The sequence below is a fragment of the Stenella coeruleoalba genome, assembly GCF_951394435.1.
Source record: "Stenella coeruleoalba genome assembly, chromosome: 21".
NCBI lineage: Eukaryota > Metazoa > Chordata > Mammalia > Artiodactyla > Delphinidae > Stenella > Stenella coeruleoalba.
This window is the reverse complement of record NC_137167.1, coordinates 6,192,380-6,210,802: the sequence shown is the minus strand read 5'-3', so window position 1 is coordinate 6,210,802 and position 18,423 is coordinate 6,192,380. Positions and strand designations below refer to the sequence as shown.

Below are 18,423 nucleotides of genomic sequence, written 5' to 3'. Positions count from 1 at the left end.
CGCTCCGCGGCGTGTGGGATCTTCCCAGACGGGGGCACGAACCCGTGTCCCCTGCATCGGCAGCCAGACTCTCAACCACTGTGCCACCAGGGAAACCCCTGCCGTTTTTTTTTCCCCGCCGTGTCTCGCGGTTTGCAGGATCTTTGTTCCCCAACCAGAGACTGAACCTGGACCCTTGGTAGGGAAAGCGTGGAGTCTTAACCACTGGACAGCCAGGGAACTTCCTCTGCCATTTTATTTTATTTTATTTTATTTATTTATTTATTTATTGTTATGCGGGCCTCTCACTGTTGTGGCCTCTCCCATTGCGGAGCACAGGCTCCGGACGCACAGGCTCAGCGGCCATGGCTCACGGGCCTAGCCGCTCCGCGGCATGTGGGATCTTCCCGGACCGGGGCACGAACCCGTGTCCCCTGCATCGGCAGGCGGACTCCCAACCACTGCGCCACCAGGGAAGCCCCCTCTGCCATTTTAAATGTTCACTTCTTGATGGTTGAAGACATGACTTAAGATTTTCAAAATGAGTAATTGCTATGACTTAAGATCTTTTTCTTCATGTTTATTACAGAGGTTCCAGAAACTTCAGCACCTGCAGTGCAGAAGACTTTGAGAAGTTAACTTTAAATAAAGGTGGAAACTGCCTTCTTAATATTCCAAAGCCTGACGAAGCTTACAGCGCTCCTTTCTGTGGTAATAAATTGGTGGACCCTGGGGAAGAGTGTGACTGCGGTACTCCAAAGGTCAGTTTAATGTGTGATGTTTGCTTTGCGAAGTTACCTTGGGATTTGCAAAAGAATAAAATAGCTCGCTTTGGGCAACTCTAGCATAGGAGCTAAAGTAAAATATAGTGGCAAAATGAGGAGTGGTATTTTGCTTGTGGGCATAATGTTCCTGGGATTGATCATCCCCTCCTTCCTAGAACATAACCAATGGTGTCATCTGTTTTGGTGTCCAGGAAAGCACCATGTTTATTCTTCTGTTTTTTGGTACCTTCTACCATTTCTGTTATGGTTACTGAGTCATTTATTTATTTTAAAGAACGAATCAGTTTTTCTCTTGGCTCTTTACTTAGAAGCTTTTACTATTCTGGCACTGCCATTGCAGAAACATTTATTCAGTTGACCTCATTTTAATAATAAATTGAAGCTGGCCCATTGTCCAGAGTTCTTCATTAACAAAGTTCTTGCAACTCAAATTAACATTCTCCCTTTAGTAAGCTTCAGTTCACCTACCGCTCTCTGGCTTTCTCACACCTGTTACCCACACTTACTGCCATAAGTCTGTGCCCGTCTTTATTCTTCTTCTTCTATATCTTAGCCATTCTCCTCTCAAAATGGCCTACTTAAGACTACCTAGACAAGGCTTAGGAGGAAAAAAAGTTTTAATTAAATTTCAAAAATTAAAAAAATTTAAATTTTGAAGAAATTGGTTCAATTGTATGTAAACTTTACTATATTCTCAATCTTTTCCACAAGTGCTGCTTCTTCTCCCTTACCTGACCACACATCCCTGGCTTTTGCCAGAAGGCTTTACATTCTAGAAAGGCAGTACGTTTTTTTGGTTTTGATTTCTGCGGGGGAGGGGCGCGCCACTTGGCTTGTGAGATCTTAGTTTCCCAACCAGGGGTCTAACCTGGGCCCTCGGCAGTGAGAGCACAGAGTCCTAACCACTGGACCACTAGGGAATTGCCAGGCAGTATGTATTTTATGACGAAATTGTCATGGGCCTTCATTGCACTATTGCTGCATGTCAGCAGCCTCTGCTAAATGTTTTCCATGGTGTGATCCTCACACTAACTCTAGGAGGTTGATATTTCTTTATATTCTCATTTTCAAGTGAGGCAAATAAAGCCTAATGAGGTTATGTTTAGTCTCTAAATTAATGTTATACTGTTAGGATGACCAAGCTCTTCTTTCCAGGCATTCTCCTAAAATATTATATATGTTTTGATTTCTCCTGACTATTTACTTCATTATCGAACTAATTGAAATAGTCTATATTTGCTTCTCGAGCTTTTGCACTACAAATTACTCTTGAAAAAAGTACCTCTTCCCCCCAAATATCACAGGTGTTTTTCTTGGTATAAAAGTTTCAAATAGCAAGCACAAGCAAAATTTCCCTTTATTTCTCCCATACATTTTTTCACTCCCTTCTGCAGTGGTAATCATTCTTATAAGTTCAGTGTGTCTCTTTATAGATTTTATTCTATGCATTTATATACCTGTATACAGTATGAACATTTGTACCATAGTTGGGTTTGTTTTAGGATTTTATTTTCTTACATAAATGAAATCCAACTTAATACATTGCACGCAGAGGTTTTTTTTCTATTAATATATCCTACAGATTTTTCCACGTCATTATGTTATTTACACATAATCCTTTAATCTGCTGATTAGTATTTCAGTATAAGGATATACTGTGATTTATTTCACCATACTCTCATTAAAGGACATTTACTCACTGTAGTTAGTATTTTTCTGTTGCAAACAGTGCATCCTTGTATATGCTCCGTGTGTGTGTGTGTGTGTGTGTGTGCATACATACATATACAAGTATTTCTCTAAGATAATTACATAAAGGTAGAATTATTGAATTGCAAAGTATGCATGTTTTTAATTTTATTAGAGACTACCAAATTTCCTACAAAAAGGCTGTGTCAGTTTGCACTTTTACCAACAATATGTCATGGCATTTAGTGTCCCCCATAGTTTTGTTAACTGAGCAAGGTACAAGTTTTACTCGTGTTTCAAGATTATCATCATATAGCCCCTCTATAATTTTTTCTAGCATTTTTGTAATTACGGTTTTTTGTATTAGCTCTATAATTGGTGTGGGGGGGTCATGTGGAGTGAGCTAGAGAATTAACTTTTACCCATTAATTGTCAGTTGTTGCAAAACCATTTAAAATGGTACTTTCACCATAAACAAAATTCCTGTATACATAGTCTATTTCCGGATTCTCTTTTCTTTTATGAAGCCATCTGTCTGTCTTGCACAGTAGTTGTGAAAAAAAATTAACAGCTGTATTGAAGTATAATTGAATACAGTGTCAAAAAAAACCCACCCCAAATTCAGACTTAGATAAGAAAAGGCTTTATCCAGAAGAAAGACTATTGTAGTAGGGAGAACACACTGACCTCAGACATCTGGAAGCGTCTCAAAATCAAACAAAAACGTTTTTCTTTTATAGGGTAAATGTGGGAGCAAACAGAGATAAGCAGAATCTTTTATGGGGAAGCTGGATAAGCAGGGGAGAAAAGCCAGTGAGGTCTGATGGGAAGTTGTCTTTTGGTCAGCTGATTGCCAGGAGAAGCTGGGAAGGGGTGGGGATACTTGTTCCCTTTTTTTTTTGTGGAGACAAACAGGGTTCAAGGGCCTATATAGGAAAGAGAGAAGGCTCACTAAAGTTTGGTCAAGACAAAGCAAAGGGTAAGAAACAGGCAATTATAAACACTTGTCAACAATGAACTGCACCCATTTAACACATACAAGTTAGGTTTTGATACCTGTTTGCCTATGTGAAACATATGTTTTTGTGCTTTTGGTGTTACATCTAAGAAATCTTTGCCTAGTCCAAGATTTCAATTGTTTTCTCCTAGAAGCTTTATCATTTTAGGTTTTCTTAAAAAATAAATTTATTTCGATTTTATTTATTTATTTTTGGTTGCATTAGGTCTTTGTTGCTGCACACAGGCTTTCTCTAGTTGTGGCGAGGGGGGGCTACTCTTCGTTGCGGTGCACAGTCTTCTCATTGCAGTGTCTTCTCTTGTTGCGGAGCACAGGCTCCAGGCGCGCGGGCTTTGCTAGTTGTGGCACGTGGGCTCAGTAGTTGTGGCTCACGGGCTCTAGAGCACAGGCTCAGTAGTTGTGGCGCATGGGCTTAGTTGCTCCACGGCATGTGGGATCTTCCCGGACCAGGGCTCGAACCTCTGTCCCCTGCATTGGCAGGTGGACTCTTAACCACTGTGCCACCAGGGGAGTCCATTGTTTTAGGTTTTACATTTAGGTTTATGATACATTTTGACTTAATATTTTGTATGGTGCAAGGTATAGATCATTTTTCAAATTTTCAAATTTTTATTATGAAATTATTATAAACTGACAGACCATTGGAAAAACAGTCCAAAGAGTCCTATGTATTTTTTGCTCAGTTTCCCCCAAAGGGTGACAAATTATATAGTTATAGTGCAGTATAAAAACCAGGACACTGACATTGGTATGTTAACTAGATTACAGACTTTATTCAGCTTTTACCATTTTAACCTGCATTGGTGTGTGTGTGTGTGTGAACTTTTATGCAGTTTTATTCCATATATAGATTTATGTAACCACCACCTCAATTAAAATACAGAACTGTTCCATCACCACAAAAGAACACCCTCCTGCTACCTTGTTGTAATTACACCCATCCTGACTCCAGCCCTTATCCCTGCCCCTGGCTTCCATCTGTGGTTTTGCCATTTCAATAATGTTTGCCATTTCAATAATAAATAGAGGGACTTCCCTGGTGGTCCAGTGGTTAGGACTTTGCCTGCCAATGAAGGGGGTGTGGGTTCAATCCCTGGTCAGGGAGTTAAGATTCCACATGCCTCGGGCCAAAAAACCAAAGCATAAAACAGAAGCAATGTTGTAACAAATTCAATAAAGACTTAAAAGAAATAATAATAAATGGAGGGACTTCCCTGGTGGTCCAGTGGTAAAGAATCCACCTTACAATGCAGGGGACGCAGGTTCGATCCCTGGTCAGGGAACTAAGATCCCACATGCCTTGGGGCAACTAAGTCCACGCGCCACAAACAATGAGCTCACGCGCCTCAAACAAGCTCACGCGCCTCAACTAGAGAGCCCGCATGCTGCAAACTACAGAGCCCAAGTTGCTGGAGCCACAACTAGAGAAGAGAAAACCCACATGCCACAACTAGAGAGAAGCTCGAGAGCTGCAATGAAGAGCCTGCACGCCGCAACAAAAGATCCCGCACGCCTCAATGAAGATCCCACATGCTGCAACTAAGACCCGACACAGCCAAAAATAAATAAATAAATCTTTAAAAATAATAATACTAAATGGAATCATACAACATATAACCTTTTGAGACTGACTTTTTTTCACTAAGCGTAATGCCTTTGAGGTCAGTCTAGGTTGTTGCATGTGTTAATATTTTTTTAATTTTTTATTAGTGAGTAACAGTCCATTGTATGGATATTACTTCAGAGATTTGGAATAATGTTTAGGGTGGTATTTCCACCAGCTCAAAGGGCCTATCTGAAGTTTGTTTAACCATTCACCCATTAAAGGATATCTAGGTTGTTTCTAACATTTTCCTATTATGAATAAAGCTGCCATGAATTATAGTCCACTCTTTATCATCAGAGAATTAAAGAAAAATATGGTCTTCATGAGTAAACATACGAAGAATCTCAGCAGAGAAATGTATAATAAAGAACCAAATGGAAATTATAGAACTAAAAAGTCTAATAAATGAAAGATTCACTGGGTAGAATTAATAGCAGATTAAGATGGCATAAAAAGAGTCAATGAACATGAAGTAGAACAAAAGAAATAATCCAATCTAAAGAAAAAAGAAGAAAGATTAAAGAAAAATGAACAGAGCATCAGGGACATGTAGGCAATATCAAAGAGCCTAATGTAATTATAAGTGAAATCCTAAGAGGAGAGTGAGAACGAGATGGGAAAAGTATTCAAAGAAATAATGGCTGAAAATTTCCCATATTTAACAGAAAGTGTTAAGTTACAATTCTAAAACACTAAGTAAAGCCAAATCAGAATCATTACTAAGAACGATTGTAGGCACATTGTAATCAAAGTGCTGAGATAAGCAGAAAATAATGCAAGAAGTCAAAAGAAAATGGGGAACAAATGTATACATGGCAGCTGATTTTGGGAGCAGAAGACAGTAGAACAGCAGATTTATGGTTCTGAAAGGAAGAAACCATCAGCCTAGAATTCTGCAACATAGGAAAATAAATATTCTTCAAAAATTAAAGCTTATAGCCCCTGCCCCCTTCTCTCCTCCTCCTCCTTTCTCCTGTCTTCTTCTTTCCCCCTCTCCTTTCTCCTTCCCTTCTCAAACAATTCATACCTGAAGACATTAGTTGGAACATAGGAGAGTAGATGTCACTGGGTGGAAGGTTCGGAGTAGGGGTAGGGAGCCATGGTGGGCCAAAGTGGGGTGAGAGAAGCCAAGCAAGATAAAAAGAATGTCCACATGGGTGGAAATTCACCCAACAGAGAAGTCAGACCTTGAGCATGAAGAGAAGTGCATTTATGGATGCTTAATTTCCTGTGATCATTAAACACACTGTTATAAACTGAATGTTTGTGTCCCCCAAATTCATATGTTGAAGCCCTAACCCCCAAGTATGTCTGTATTTGGAGAAGGGATCTCTAGGAAAGTAATTAAGGTTAAATGAGGTCATAAGGGTGGGCCTTGATCTGATAGGATTAGAGTCCTTATAAAAAAGAGACACTGGAGAGTTTGCTTGCTTTCTCTCTGAACACATGCACTGAAGAAAGGCCATGTGAGCACACAGCAAGAAGGCAGCTGTCTGCAAGCCAAGGAAGAGAGTCTGCGCCAGAAACTGAATCGGTTGGAATTTTGATCTTGGCCCTCTAGCCTTCAGAGCTGACGTAATAAATTTTTTTTGTTTAAGTCATTAGTCTATGGTACCTTGTTCTGACAATCCCAGCAGACTAAGACACATACTCTCTGTGATTTCAGTCCTTTGAAATACGTTGAGACCTAGATAATAGCTAAAGAGTCACTGATAAATCCAGAAGGATAGTAAGGGACTGTTTCCAGAGAGTAACTGTTACAGTCAGGTTAGAAGGAAGCATAGGTCTAAGATAAGAATTTTATTAATGAATATTGATGACAATAATTTATTTCTTTATTGACAGTCATTTTCTCTTCACAGGAATGTGAATTGGACCCTTGTTGTGAAGGAAGTACTTGTAAACTTAAATCATCTGCTGAATGTGCATATGGCGACTGTTGTCAAGACTGTTGGGTAGGGAATTCCTCTGTATTTGGAAAAAATAGAAAAAGGAAAAATATGCATATATCAAAATTGGTTTTCTCTGATCTGTAAGAGAGCACTATTTTTATTACATGATTACATGAACAGTTTTATGACACTTGTTTGCAGTTTTGTGTCATGTTCTTTTATGACAAATGGTCTAAAGAGAATTTTTTTCTTAAGTAAAAACATTTTTTTTTCTGATTTAAGAGTGATCCATGTTTTTCATTAAAAATTCAACAATAGAAAGTAGACACTGAAAGACCCTCTATCATTTTACCCTCTTCAGGTAGCCATTGTTTGATAATTTGTTGTTAGTCACTTTTTCCTATGTAAATGTGAGTATGAGTGTGCGTGTAGGTGTGTGTCTGTGTGAAAGTGGGTAAACATGGGTATACATATTTTTACTATGTACTTTTTTCAGTAAGATACCATGGATTTTCTTCCATTCATGTAGTTCTACAAGGTTATATAGTTAGTATTCCTTTGTATGGCTGTACCATAATTTCTTTATCTGGTCTACCAATGATGGACATTTAGATAGCTTCCAATATTTGCTTATAAGTGGAATTGTTGGGACAGAGTATGCATATGAAAATTTTTGACACGCATTTTATATACCTTCTACAAATGTGCCAGTCTGTAATTGCCAGTCTAATCAATACACTGATTACTGTACAGTGTACAGTATAGATTACATCCGCACTATTTTTGTTTCCTCGTACTAACATTGGTTGCTAGCCAGTGTTACGATCCAGGTTAGTTTGATAGTTGTAAAGTGCTTTTATATCTTAGTTTAATTTGCATTTCTTTTGGTTATCAATGAGGCTATGCTTTTTCATTTTCCATGTTTCATGACTTTTATGAATAGCCTATTACGGGCCTTTGTTCATTTTTCTATTGGGTTGTTTAATCTTTTGTTTTTGTTAGAACTTTTTATAGATATAAATATTGTGGTTTCCAATTTGATTAATTTGTGGGAATTTTCCTGATATTCCTTTTCAATTTCAATCCCATTACCCTAGTTCCTTCCAGGAGGTACTTTGTGCCGAGGAAAAACCAATGAATGTGATGTTCCAGAATATTGCAACGGTTCTTCTCAGTTCTGTCAGCCAGATGTTTTTATTCAGAATGGATACCCTTGCCAGAATAACAGAGCCTATTGTTACAATGGCATGTGCCAATATTATGATGCTCAGTGTCAAGTCATCTTTGGCTCAAGTAAGATATGTTATTTATATTGATTGCTGTGATTTTATTTTTTTGTTTTAGTTTTTGTTAAAAATGGAAAGCAAACGTTATTGCTAAAATTGAAATTCTCCCGTTTCCTCTCTCCTGTCATGTTCCCCTCTTTCCTTCTCTGTAGGCAATCATGGTCATTAATTTGATGTGTCCAAGTTCAGTTGGTGATTTTTGTTTTTATCATACTTTCTCACCTCTCTATCCTGTGTATATTAACATTATGTGTATACATATATATATACACAGTATTGTATTCTAGCTTTAATAAATTCATGTAAATAGTATGGGGACATACAGATGGGTCTTCTGTTTTCATTGTTCACTCAAAATGTTTTTGCAATCCATCTGTATTGCTATATTTAGATCACAGAGCATTAGAGTGTTCTATTATATAAATGGAATCCATTCTTTTCCTAGTAGTATTTAATATATTTTTTATTGTGTCTCTTTTTAAATATTTCATTTTTATCAAAGTTATACATACAGTAGATTAAAGAGCCAAATCATTCACAAGATTTTATGAAAAAGTAAAGTGTGCCTCCCCATAATAGCCCCATCCCTTAAGGCAACCATTTCTACCTTTTCTTGCTGATTTCTAGCCGATTACTTTGTTACTTACTTGCTCCAGGTCTTTAGATAATTTCTTGGTAATGCTACTTTTGGATTTTTCCATTCTAGGTATTAACTGTTAATTTTTCACTGCAGAGGATGAGAATTTAATTTCTTACCTTCTCTTCTCTCAACACTTGTCAACTCTCATCCTACTCATGCTCATTTTTCATTCTCCATCCTCTTAATGTGGATTAATTATAATTTTAGGTAGAGCAGTGTTGACTGTTGTGATTTATAACAAACCAAAAAAAATTGGTCTTTGTCCAGTTCCTGGCATGAGCTCCTAAAACCCTTGGAATTTCCCAAGTGATGAGAGCTGTAAAAGTGTCTTTTGTTATGTCAAGGAAGTGACTTTTGGAAAGTCCCTCAGTGACATAAGGGTGGGGCTGGTTGCCAGGGAACTAACCCTGTGATTAGCGGTTGGAACTTTCAGTTCCCCCACCTCTGTGACTGGAGATTGCCGTACTCACAAGTGGCCAATGATTTAATCAATCATGTCTATGTAATGAAGCCTCCATGAAAACCCCAAAGGACAGGGTTTGGAGAGCTTCTGGCTTGGTGAACAAGTGGAGATGCAGGGAGTGTCACACTTGGCGGGGCCTGGAACCTCCAAGCCCCTTTCTCTATATCTTGCGTATGCATCTCTTCCATCTGGCTGTTCCTGAGTTATATTCTTTGATAATACACCAGTAATCTAGTGAGTAAAATGTTTCTCTGAGTTCTGTGAGCCACTCTAGCAAATTAATCAAACCCAAGGAGGGGGTGGGTCATGGGAACCTTGATTAGATAGGGTCGGAGGAGAGAAGACTAAGCATGAAATGGGACGTCCTTTATGTTAGGTCATGAGACACAGTGGTAGAGATCTGTGAACTTCTGATATATTTTGCAGGAATGGACAGGTTACTGCAGACCAAAAAAGTACTTACAGATAGGCATTTTAGAGAAGCAAATGCTATTATTTAGCAAGTATATTATCTTTGTAGAGGCCCGCAAAAAAGTCTAGGACGACCGAAGGAACAACATTATTGGGGGGGGGGGCTTGTTATTAATTTAGTCACTTTTTCCTGATATAAATATGAGGGTGAGCATGTGCTTTGCTAGAGTTACTGCCATGTGACGTTTATCCTGTGCAAGTATTCTGCATCCATTTTCAGATTACTTGATCCTCCACTTCTTTTTTCTTCCAACTCCTTTCACCTCATATCCATTTTCTTGTAAACTGAACAACATGGTATCAGGTGTGTAAGACAGACACATGAATTTCCATTATTAGATAGAATGTACTGCCATTTTGGCTTCAAAATATTTACAAATAAAATATTTTTAGGAATATGTAATTAAGTGGAAAAATCAAACATTAAGTCGTACATATATAAAATATAAGAAAACAAGAATGGATTGATACTTTATTAGCTGTCATGGCTATTTGTCAATGTAATTAATACCTAAATTAAGCATCCATATATGGTAAGTTAAAAAAAATAATACCTGGAAGTGTTTTCACCAACCCTCCCAGCCTGATCTAACCAGGGGTGCAGTAGACCTGTGTTTGAGAGCAGTGAGAATTAATATGCTGAAAGTGCTACCATGCTGTGCATGGTTTTTAATTTCATCATGGTTAATATAAATTTATTTATTTATTTCTGGCTGCGTTGGGTCTTTGTTGCTGCACGCGGGCTTTCTCTAGTTGCAGCGAGTGGGGGCTACTCTTCACTGCGTGTGCAGACTTCTCCTTGTGGTGGCTTCTCTTGTTGTGGAGCACGGGCTCTAGGCACTTGGGCTTCAGTAGTTGTGGCTCGTGGGCTTAGTTGCTCCGCAGCATGTGGGATCTTCCCAGACCAGGGCTTGAACCCATGTCCCCTGCATTGGCAGGCAGATTCTTAACCACTGCACCACCAGCGAAGTCCCATCATGGTTAATAATTTCATCTTGTTTAATGACACTTCTTTGAGGACTTGAGTGCTTGAGTCCAGGCTAACTTTTAAGTACCATCTAAGCTTTATTTTCACATTTTGTTGTCAATTATAAAATGTGGAACAAAATGTTTTATATGTAGGCCCTGAAACCTTTTCAGAGGTGTTGAGGCAGTTTATCCAGGCGTATGGACTGTCGTAGGGAATACTTTTATTTCTGAATTAAATTGCCATAACATAAAAATATATTTTTTTAATTTTAATCTTATTGGGATATAGTTGATTTACAATGTTGTGTTAGTTTCAGGTGTACAAAAAAATTTTTTTTGCTGTTCCAGAAGCCAAGGCTGCTCCAAGGGATTGTTTCATTGATGTCAATTCCAAAGGTGACAGATTTGGCAATTGTGGTTTCTCTGGCAATGAATACAAGAAGTGTGCCACTGGGTAAGTGGAGGCGAGAGTGTAAAAGAATATGAAAGGTTGTAAGATCAGCCATCTTTAGCATCTTTTACAGCTCCTTGTGACTGCCGACTTTCTCCCCCTTAAACATCTAACTTTTCAAATTTAACAATTTTGTAAAACATGACTTCAGAGAGATTCTGAATAGGAAGGGTAAAATTATTCATACCTTTTGACATTACCTGTCTAAAATATAATGATTTTTAGAATGTTACTTTTGTTTATCCTGTTCTACAATAAGAAGCCCAAATAAACACTCTTCTCCCTCTTCCTTTCATTAAAAGATTATGCTGCTAAATCCATACGTAGAGGTATCTGCAGAATTAATTCTGGACTTTATCATTTTCTTCTGGCTCTATATAATTTGAAAGTGACAAATTAAAAGCTTTTTTGTTTCTATAACATTTGCACATTGTAAAAAAATTAATATTATTACAAAAATATAAACAAAAGTTATCCATAATCTCTCTGTATGTATTCAGTAATTTCAGTGTATGTCTTCCTTTTTTTTGTTGTTTCTGTGCACTATACATACACACACTAACATTTTGTATAGTTGGAATTATTCTATAATACTGTGCTTCTCTTCTACTCACTTCACCTCCTACTCTGCCAATTAAGCTAAGCAACTGAGGTAAAACAATGCTTACTAAGAAGAAATAACAACCGTGACCTCCGTGTTCCAAAATCCAATAGACATCTTTAGGTCTTCATGCTTCTGGACCTTTCAGTAGCATTCAACTATGTTGACCATTTTCTCCTTGAAGAAACCCCTTTCCTTGGCTTTTGTGTAGAATATTCTTCTAGTATTTTTTTTTCTGTTTCCAGATGCTCCTTTAATGTATTTATTTGTAGGCTCATCTTTCTCTGAGCCATTAAATGTGAAATACTTCAGCTCTACTGGTCTACATGTCGTCCTTTGCCACAGGGCCTTGGCACGTGCTGTTCCTTCTGCCTGACATGCTCTCCTCTCTCTGCCATTTTAAGTACAACTTATCTGAGAAAGACTTCCTCAACTTCCTTAACAGGGTCAGATGTCCCTCTTATAGATGTTCTTAATGCTGTGTGCTTTTATTTTTTTTAACATTAGCCAAATTATGTTGTTCTAATTCTTTACAAATTAGTTATCCACATAAAGTATACTTCACAGAATATTTAGAATATACCTTTCTTGATATATAAAACAGAGTAGGTTGAAGGAAGTTAGAAAAACAAGAAAGTATTTCAAAAGAGGGTATGAACATAACTGTTTTGACTACCTTGTATAGTCTCAAAACTAGTTGTAGATATAAGTTCTCTTGCATTTATATAGCACTCTTTTTCTGGGGAAGTCAAACTATTATTCTTAATAAATTTCTAGTATATTTAAATTGCACGGGAAGGTTTTATGTCCAAACCATTGCTTTAGCAAGAATAATCACTTAAAAGTGATACTGCCTTAGAAAAGATATTGGGTCGGCCAAAAAGTTTGTTCGGTTTTAAGTACAAATAAAAGACACATTTTAAATTTTCACAAAGAACTTTATTGAACAACATATTCACTGACAGAATGAACTTTTTGTCCAATCCAATAGGTAGTGTAATAGGTAATTTTCCAGGTAAAGGGAAGGTCAGATACAAAACCAGTTATAGGCACAGCATTTTTAAGATTCTTTTATGGTGTTTTGAAAAGACGAAGGAGGGCTCTGTCCTGCACTTGGAGGAATTGGACCCATCTTGGCTAACATAATTAGGCTAAATCAAAATGAGAAAAGTAGAAATTTGAAAGTTGAAGGAAGGATGAACTGGTTAAAAAGTTGTATGTTTCTCTTTCATTGAATTTGATGTGTTGTATTTTCCTTATTGTTCAGTTCATAATATTTTCTAAGTTATACTGTGATTTCTCCTTTGACTCATGTGTTATTAAAAGTGTATTGCTAATTTCCAAATATTTGGGAGTATTCTGGTTATCTGTTTTTGATTTCTAGTTTAATTCCATTGAGAACATACTCTCTATGATTTCAGTTCTTTTCAATTTATTGAGATGTGAATTAGTGTCCAGCATATAGTCTGTTTTGGTGAATGTTCCATGTTCAATTAAAAAGAAAAGTGTATCTTGCAGTTGTTGGATATATTATTCCATAAATGTCAAGTTAATTAATGGTCTTGTTCAGATCTTGTATATTTTGGGTGTGTGTGATTTTATCTGTTTACCCTTCAGTTTCTGAGACAGGTGTGTTAAAATCCCCAGCTGTGATTATGACGTTGTCTATTTCTCCTTTTAGTTCTATAAATTTTTGCTGTATGTGTTTTGAAGTGTGTTCTTCAGTGCTTATGTTATTAGGTGCATACACGTTTAGGATTGTTATGTCTTCTGGAGAACTGATCCTTTCATTACTACCAAATTTAATACTTCAGATTTTTTTTTTGTAGTATTTGTCTCATAAGACATCTCATTTGTTTAAGTGACCATCTGGTTACCACCCTTGTCACTACACTGTAAAGTCCATTCTGTGTTTAACATAGTGCCTGGCACATTGTCATAGTAAGTGCCTATTAACTGTTTGTTGAACGAATGAAGGAACAGATGATATATCTAATGGGTGGAATTAGTGTGACTAATTGAATGAGCTGAGCTAAACCTTGGAATAAGTGGATTGATGCAGACCTGGAAGGGGCTTGCTACATATGCCTTATCCTTGTCTTTAGCCTGGTCCCGTTTCCATATTTTTATGAATATCTTGATGAAAATATAGCACCTACATTTACAAAACTTAAATTACTGGGTAGCTGATTTGAAAAGCATTTTATAATAGTAATATAAGAATAATGTAATATAGTCATTAGGAATACTCATTTGAAGTTAGACTCTGGGTTTGAATACTGCTTTAACCACTTAAGATCTCTGAGACTTTGGACACGTTACTTCGCTTACATACTTCATTTTTCTCTTCTGTAAAATGGAAATAATAATGGTACCTATTTCTAAGTATTGTTTTAAAGACTGAATGAGTTGGTGGATGTTAATACTAAGAAGAGTACCCGGTTCATTGTAGGACTTATCATCATCATCATCATCACACTCTTTATAATCATCCCCATCATAGAAAATGCATAAAATCTAGAAAAGTCTCAAGAAACTGGTCACATATGGTCCTGTCATCCAGAGATACTCTGTTAAAGTTTTATTGTTATTTCCTTCTCATGTGTATTCATAAGCATATAAATATGTATCATACACATATATACATACACATATGTGTACTCAGAGACCCATATCTGTGTGTATAAACAAAATTGCATAGTATGATTTATACTGTTTTATAAGTTGATGTATTTACTTTCCACTCTATTAAGGGCATTTATAGGATATACCCAGCTTCTTTTAACCATTTCCTTATGTTAGAAATGTATGTTGTTTCCAGTAATTTGTTTTTTTAAACAAGGCTGTGATAAATACAATTTAAGTATTTATGTCTCCGATTGTTTCTTTAGTAGATTTTTCTCAAAAGAAAATGGAACATAGTTTTAAAGGCTCTTCATAGATGCTTCTAAATTGACCTTCAAAACGTTTGACTGATTTATACTTCCACTACCCCCTCATCAATGTCAGAGTATTGTCTTAAGAAATACTTTTCCAATTTGTTACATCAAATAGATATTTCATTCTTGCTTTGAATGAATTTGTAAATACTTATTTAATTTCTTGTTGTTGTTTTTCAAAAATGTTTAAAGGGATATAGAGAAAATGTGGTTTCCACTCTTACTCTCTTTCTCCCTCTTCCCACCCTGCTCTTCAGGTGTGTCTTTGAGCTTTTTGTCTGCCTCTCCAGAGTTTCTTATGCACATATACACTCCTACTCCCCACCGACTCCCACCCCCTGCTGTGCACATTGTCTTGTTCCATTTCACCAAAAGAGCTGTCCTCTCTTGCAGAACAAGATGGTGTCGTCCTTTTAAACTGTTTGTTTATTTACATTTTTTATATTTTTATACAATTTTTAAGGGTTCCTTTCCATTTACATTTATTACAGAATATTGGCTATATTCCCCATGTTGTATTGTACAAATACATCCTTGAGCCATTCTTTTTTTTTTTTTTTTTTGCGGTACGCGGGCCTCTCACTGTTGTGGCCTCTCCCGTTGCGCAGCACAGGCTCCGGACGCGCAGGCTCAGCGGCCATGGCTCCCGGGCGCAGCCGCTCTGTGGCATGTGGGATCCTCCCGGACCGGGGCACGAACCTGCGTCCCCTGCATCGGCAGGCGGACTCTCAACCACTGCGCCACCAGGGAAGCCCCCTTGAGCCATTCTTAACATTCAATAGTTTGTTAAACTTTTTAAATGAAAAGTTTTAAATACACAGAGGAGTAGAAAGAATAGTATGATGAACACCCATATATCCTAGATTAAAACACTGTTAATATTTTATCATATTTACCTTGTCTAGATTTTGCTGAACCATTTTTAAGTAAATTATCAGCATTATGATGCATCACTCCTAAATTCTTGAGTATTCATCTCCAACATATAAGCCCGTTCTCAATACTGTTATCATACCTAACAAAATTCAGAGTTTCCTAATGTAATGTAATCCCTGGTCAATATTCACATTTCTCCAATTGTTCATGTCCTCAAATTGTCTTTCATAGCTGTTTTTTTTTTTCCACATCAGGACTCAAACAAGGTTCACACATTGCATTTAGTTGTCATGTCACTTAAGGCACTTTAAAAAAAAATAATAATTACTTTTATTTTTGGCTGCATTGGGTCTTCGTTGCTGCGAGCGGGCTTTCTCTAGTTGCGGTGAGCCGGGGCTACTCTTCGTTGTGGTGCGCGGGCTTCTCATTGCGGTGGCTTCTCTTGTTGCAGAGCACGGGCTCTAGGCACGCGGGCTTCAGTAGTTGTGGCTCGTGGGCTCTAGAGCGCAGGCTCAGTAGTTGTGGTGCACCAACTTAGTTGCTCCGCGGCATGTGGGATCTTCCTGGACCAGGGCTCAAACCTGTGTTCCCTGCGTTGGCAGGCAGATTCTTAACCACTGTGCCACCAGGGAAGCCCCACTTAAGTCACTTTTAATCTAAAATATTCTTCTTCAGTTTATTTATTTTTTTCTTTTCAATGACAGTGACCTGAGGAAATGACTGGGCCAGTGGTCTTTTAGGGTGGCCCACGTTCTGGATTTGTTTGGTAGTTCCTTCTCAACGTTGCTTAACTTGCATCTTTATTCCCTGAATTTTCTATACATCAGAAGTTAAATCTAAAGTCTTAATTAGATTCAGGTTAAACATTTTGAATACTTCGTAAGTATTTGACTACTTTGTAAGTGGTAGATGATGTCAAGGAGGCACATAATTCTGGATTGTCTTATTATTACTGTTACTAAGTGGCAATGACCAGATCTTGCTCTTGTAAAGTTAGGTCTTTCCCACTGCAACTATCAAGTAATATGTGGAGTGATGATTTTGTACCATATAAATATCCAGTTCCCCACCAGTGTTTCACCTCATGGTTTAAGCGTGCATTGATTATCCTTGCCTGAAGCAGTTATTCTGTTGGTGCTTGCAATATAATTTTTATTACTATAACAATGAGCATCTCTTGGCTTTGTAGCCTGTTTGCATTTCTTATTTTGTGAATTGCCTATTTGCATCTTTGCTAATTTTTTTCTGTTGAAGTGACTATCCTTTTAATGATTTGTGAGAGTTTTCTTTTAATATATTAAGAGTATTTTCCTTTTACTTCTTAATATGTCACTAAGACGATACATGAGACATTAAGTATATCATAGCAGCATGAATTTTGGTAGGTTCCAGTAGATGCTAACTGAGATCTGCTTTCTTCTATGCTTTGTTTTAGAGGTTTTCATATCTAATTTCAACTAATTATGTGAGATAGGCATCATTATTTAGGTCTTGTTTTTCAGATGAAGAAACTGAACTTAAGAAAGTTTAAGCACTTTACTCAGGTTACCTTGTGAATAAATGGTGACATAAGAATAAATGTAAAGATGGGACAAAATAACTAACTCTTAAGTGAAGGATGGAAGGAAGAGGAGGCTTAATAGCAGCATGTGCAAAAAGTAAATAGGGGTGTTAGCTGAGGATAAATTCAAGGACGTCAATAATGTAATGTAGTTATCATAAGAGCTACTGTCATCCTGGGCTTCATAGAAGTACAGTATCTAGAATAAAGGAAATGGCAGTTCATCTTGTTCTTTGCTTGTCAGGCTGTAACTGAAACTTCATATTTTACTCCGAGCACTGTGCTTCAAGAGGGAGTGGGACAAACTAGAACATATTTAGAGGGGAGCTTCCTTGTTGCATGAGAAATGATTGTAGACTATTGTCCTGTGAAGTAAGTAATTAGGACCTATGTGATAATTGTCCTAAAAAGCTGCCATGTGGAGGAAAGAAAAGACATCATCTGTGTGGTCTCATGTTGAAGATCTGGGACCAATGAGGAAAAGTTATAGGGAGAAAGATTTTAACTCAAGAAGTAAAAGATATGATAGCTGGTATGAGAATATTTAGGAGGTGATGAATTAGAGGAATTGGAAAACAATATCCTATAATGACTTGGCAGTGATAGCATAGGGGAGATTTAAGAATAGGGTAGGTGCTTGGATCAAAAGACAATCAATTAGGACTTCCCTCATGGCACAGTGGTTAAGAATCCGCCTGCTAATGCAGGGGACATGGGTTTGAGCCCTGGTCCGGGAAGATCCCACATGCCGCAGAGCAACTAAGCCCGTGCGCCACAACTACTGAGCCCGCGTGCCACAACTACTGAAGCCGTGCGCCTAGAGCCCGTGCTCCGCAACAAGAGAAGCCACCGCAGTGAGAAGCCCTTGCACTGCAACGAAGAGTAGCCCCCGCTCGCCACACCTAGAGAAAGCCTGCGTGCAACAACGAAGACCCAACGCAGCCAAAAAAAAAAAAAAAAAAAAAGACAAAGGCAATCAATTTAATAGGAAATTTCAATACAGCATCATAAGAGTTGATGTTAGGGATACTTATTGTATCCTGAAAGGCTATAGGAAGGACATTTAACTTACACAGCCTTGTAATAGGAATTGTAGTCAGGGAAGTCTTCATAGCGTTGTTACTGAATTAGTGAATTGAATTAGTGAATTAATGAGTTAATGAATTGAGTCTTTAAGTAAGAGTGAGCCAAGTGAAG

General features: G+C 37.6%; 1 protein-coding gene across 1 annotated transcript in view; it reads left to right on the top strand.

Moving 5' to 3' along the window:
• ADAM9 (ADAM metallopeptidase domain 9) overlaps positions 1–18,423 on the top strand; it is a 102,974-nt gene that overhangs the window by 51,536 nt on the left and 33,015 nt on the right. The window contains exons 12-15 of the mRNA XM_079909269.1: positions 569–740; positions 6,940–7,032; positions 8,067–8,262; positions 11,147–11,252. Coding sequence (XP_079765395.1) covers positions 569–740; positions 6,940–7,032; positions 8,067–8,262; positions 11,147–11,252 — 567 coding nt within the window. The remainder of the gene's footprint in view (positions 1–568; positions 741–6,939; positions 7,033–8,066; positions 8,263–11,146; positions 11,253–18,423) is intronic.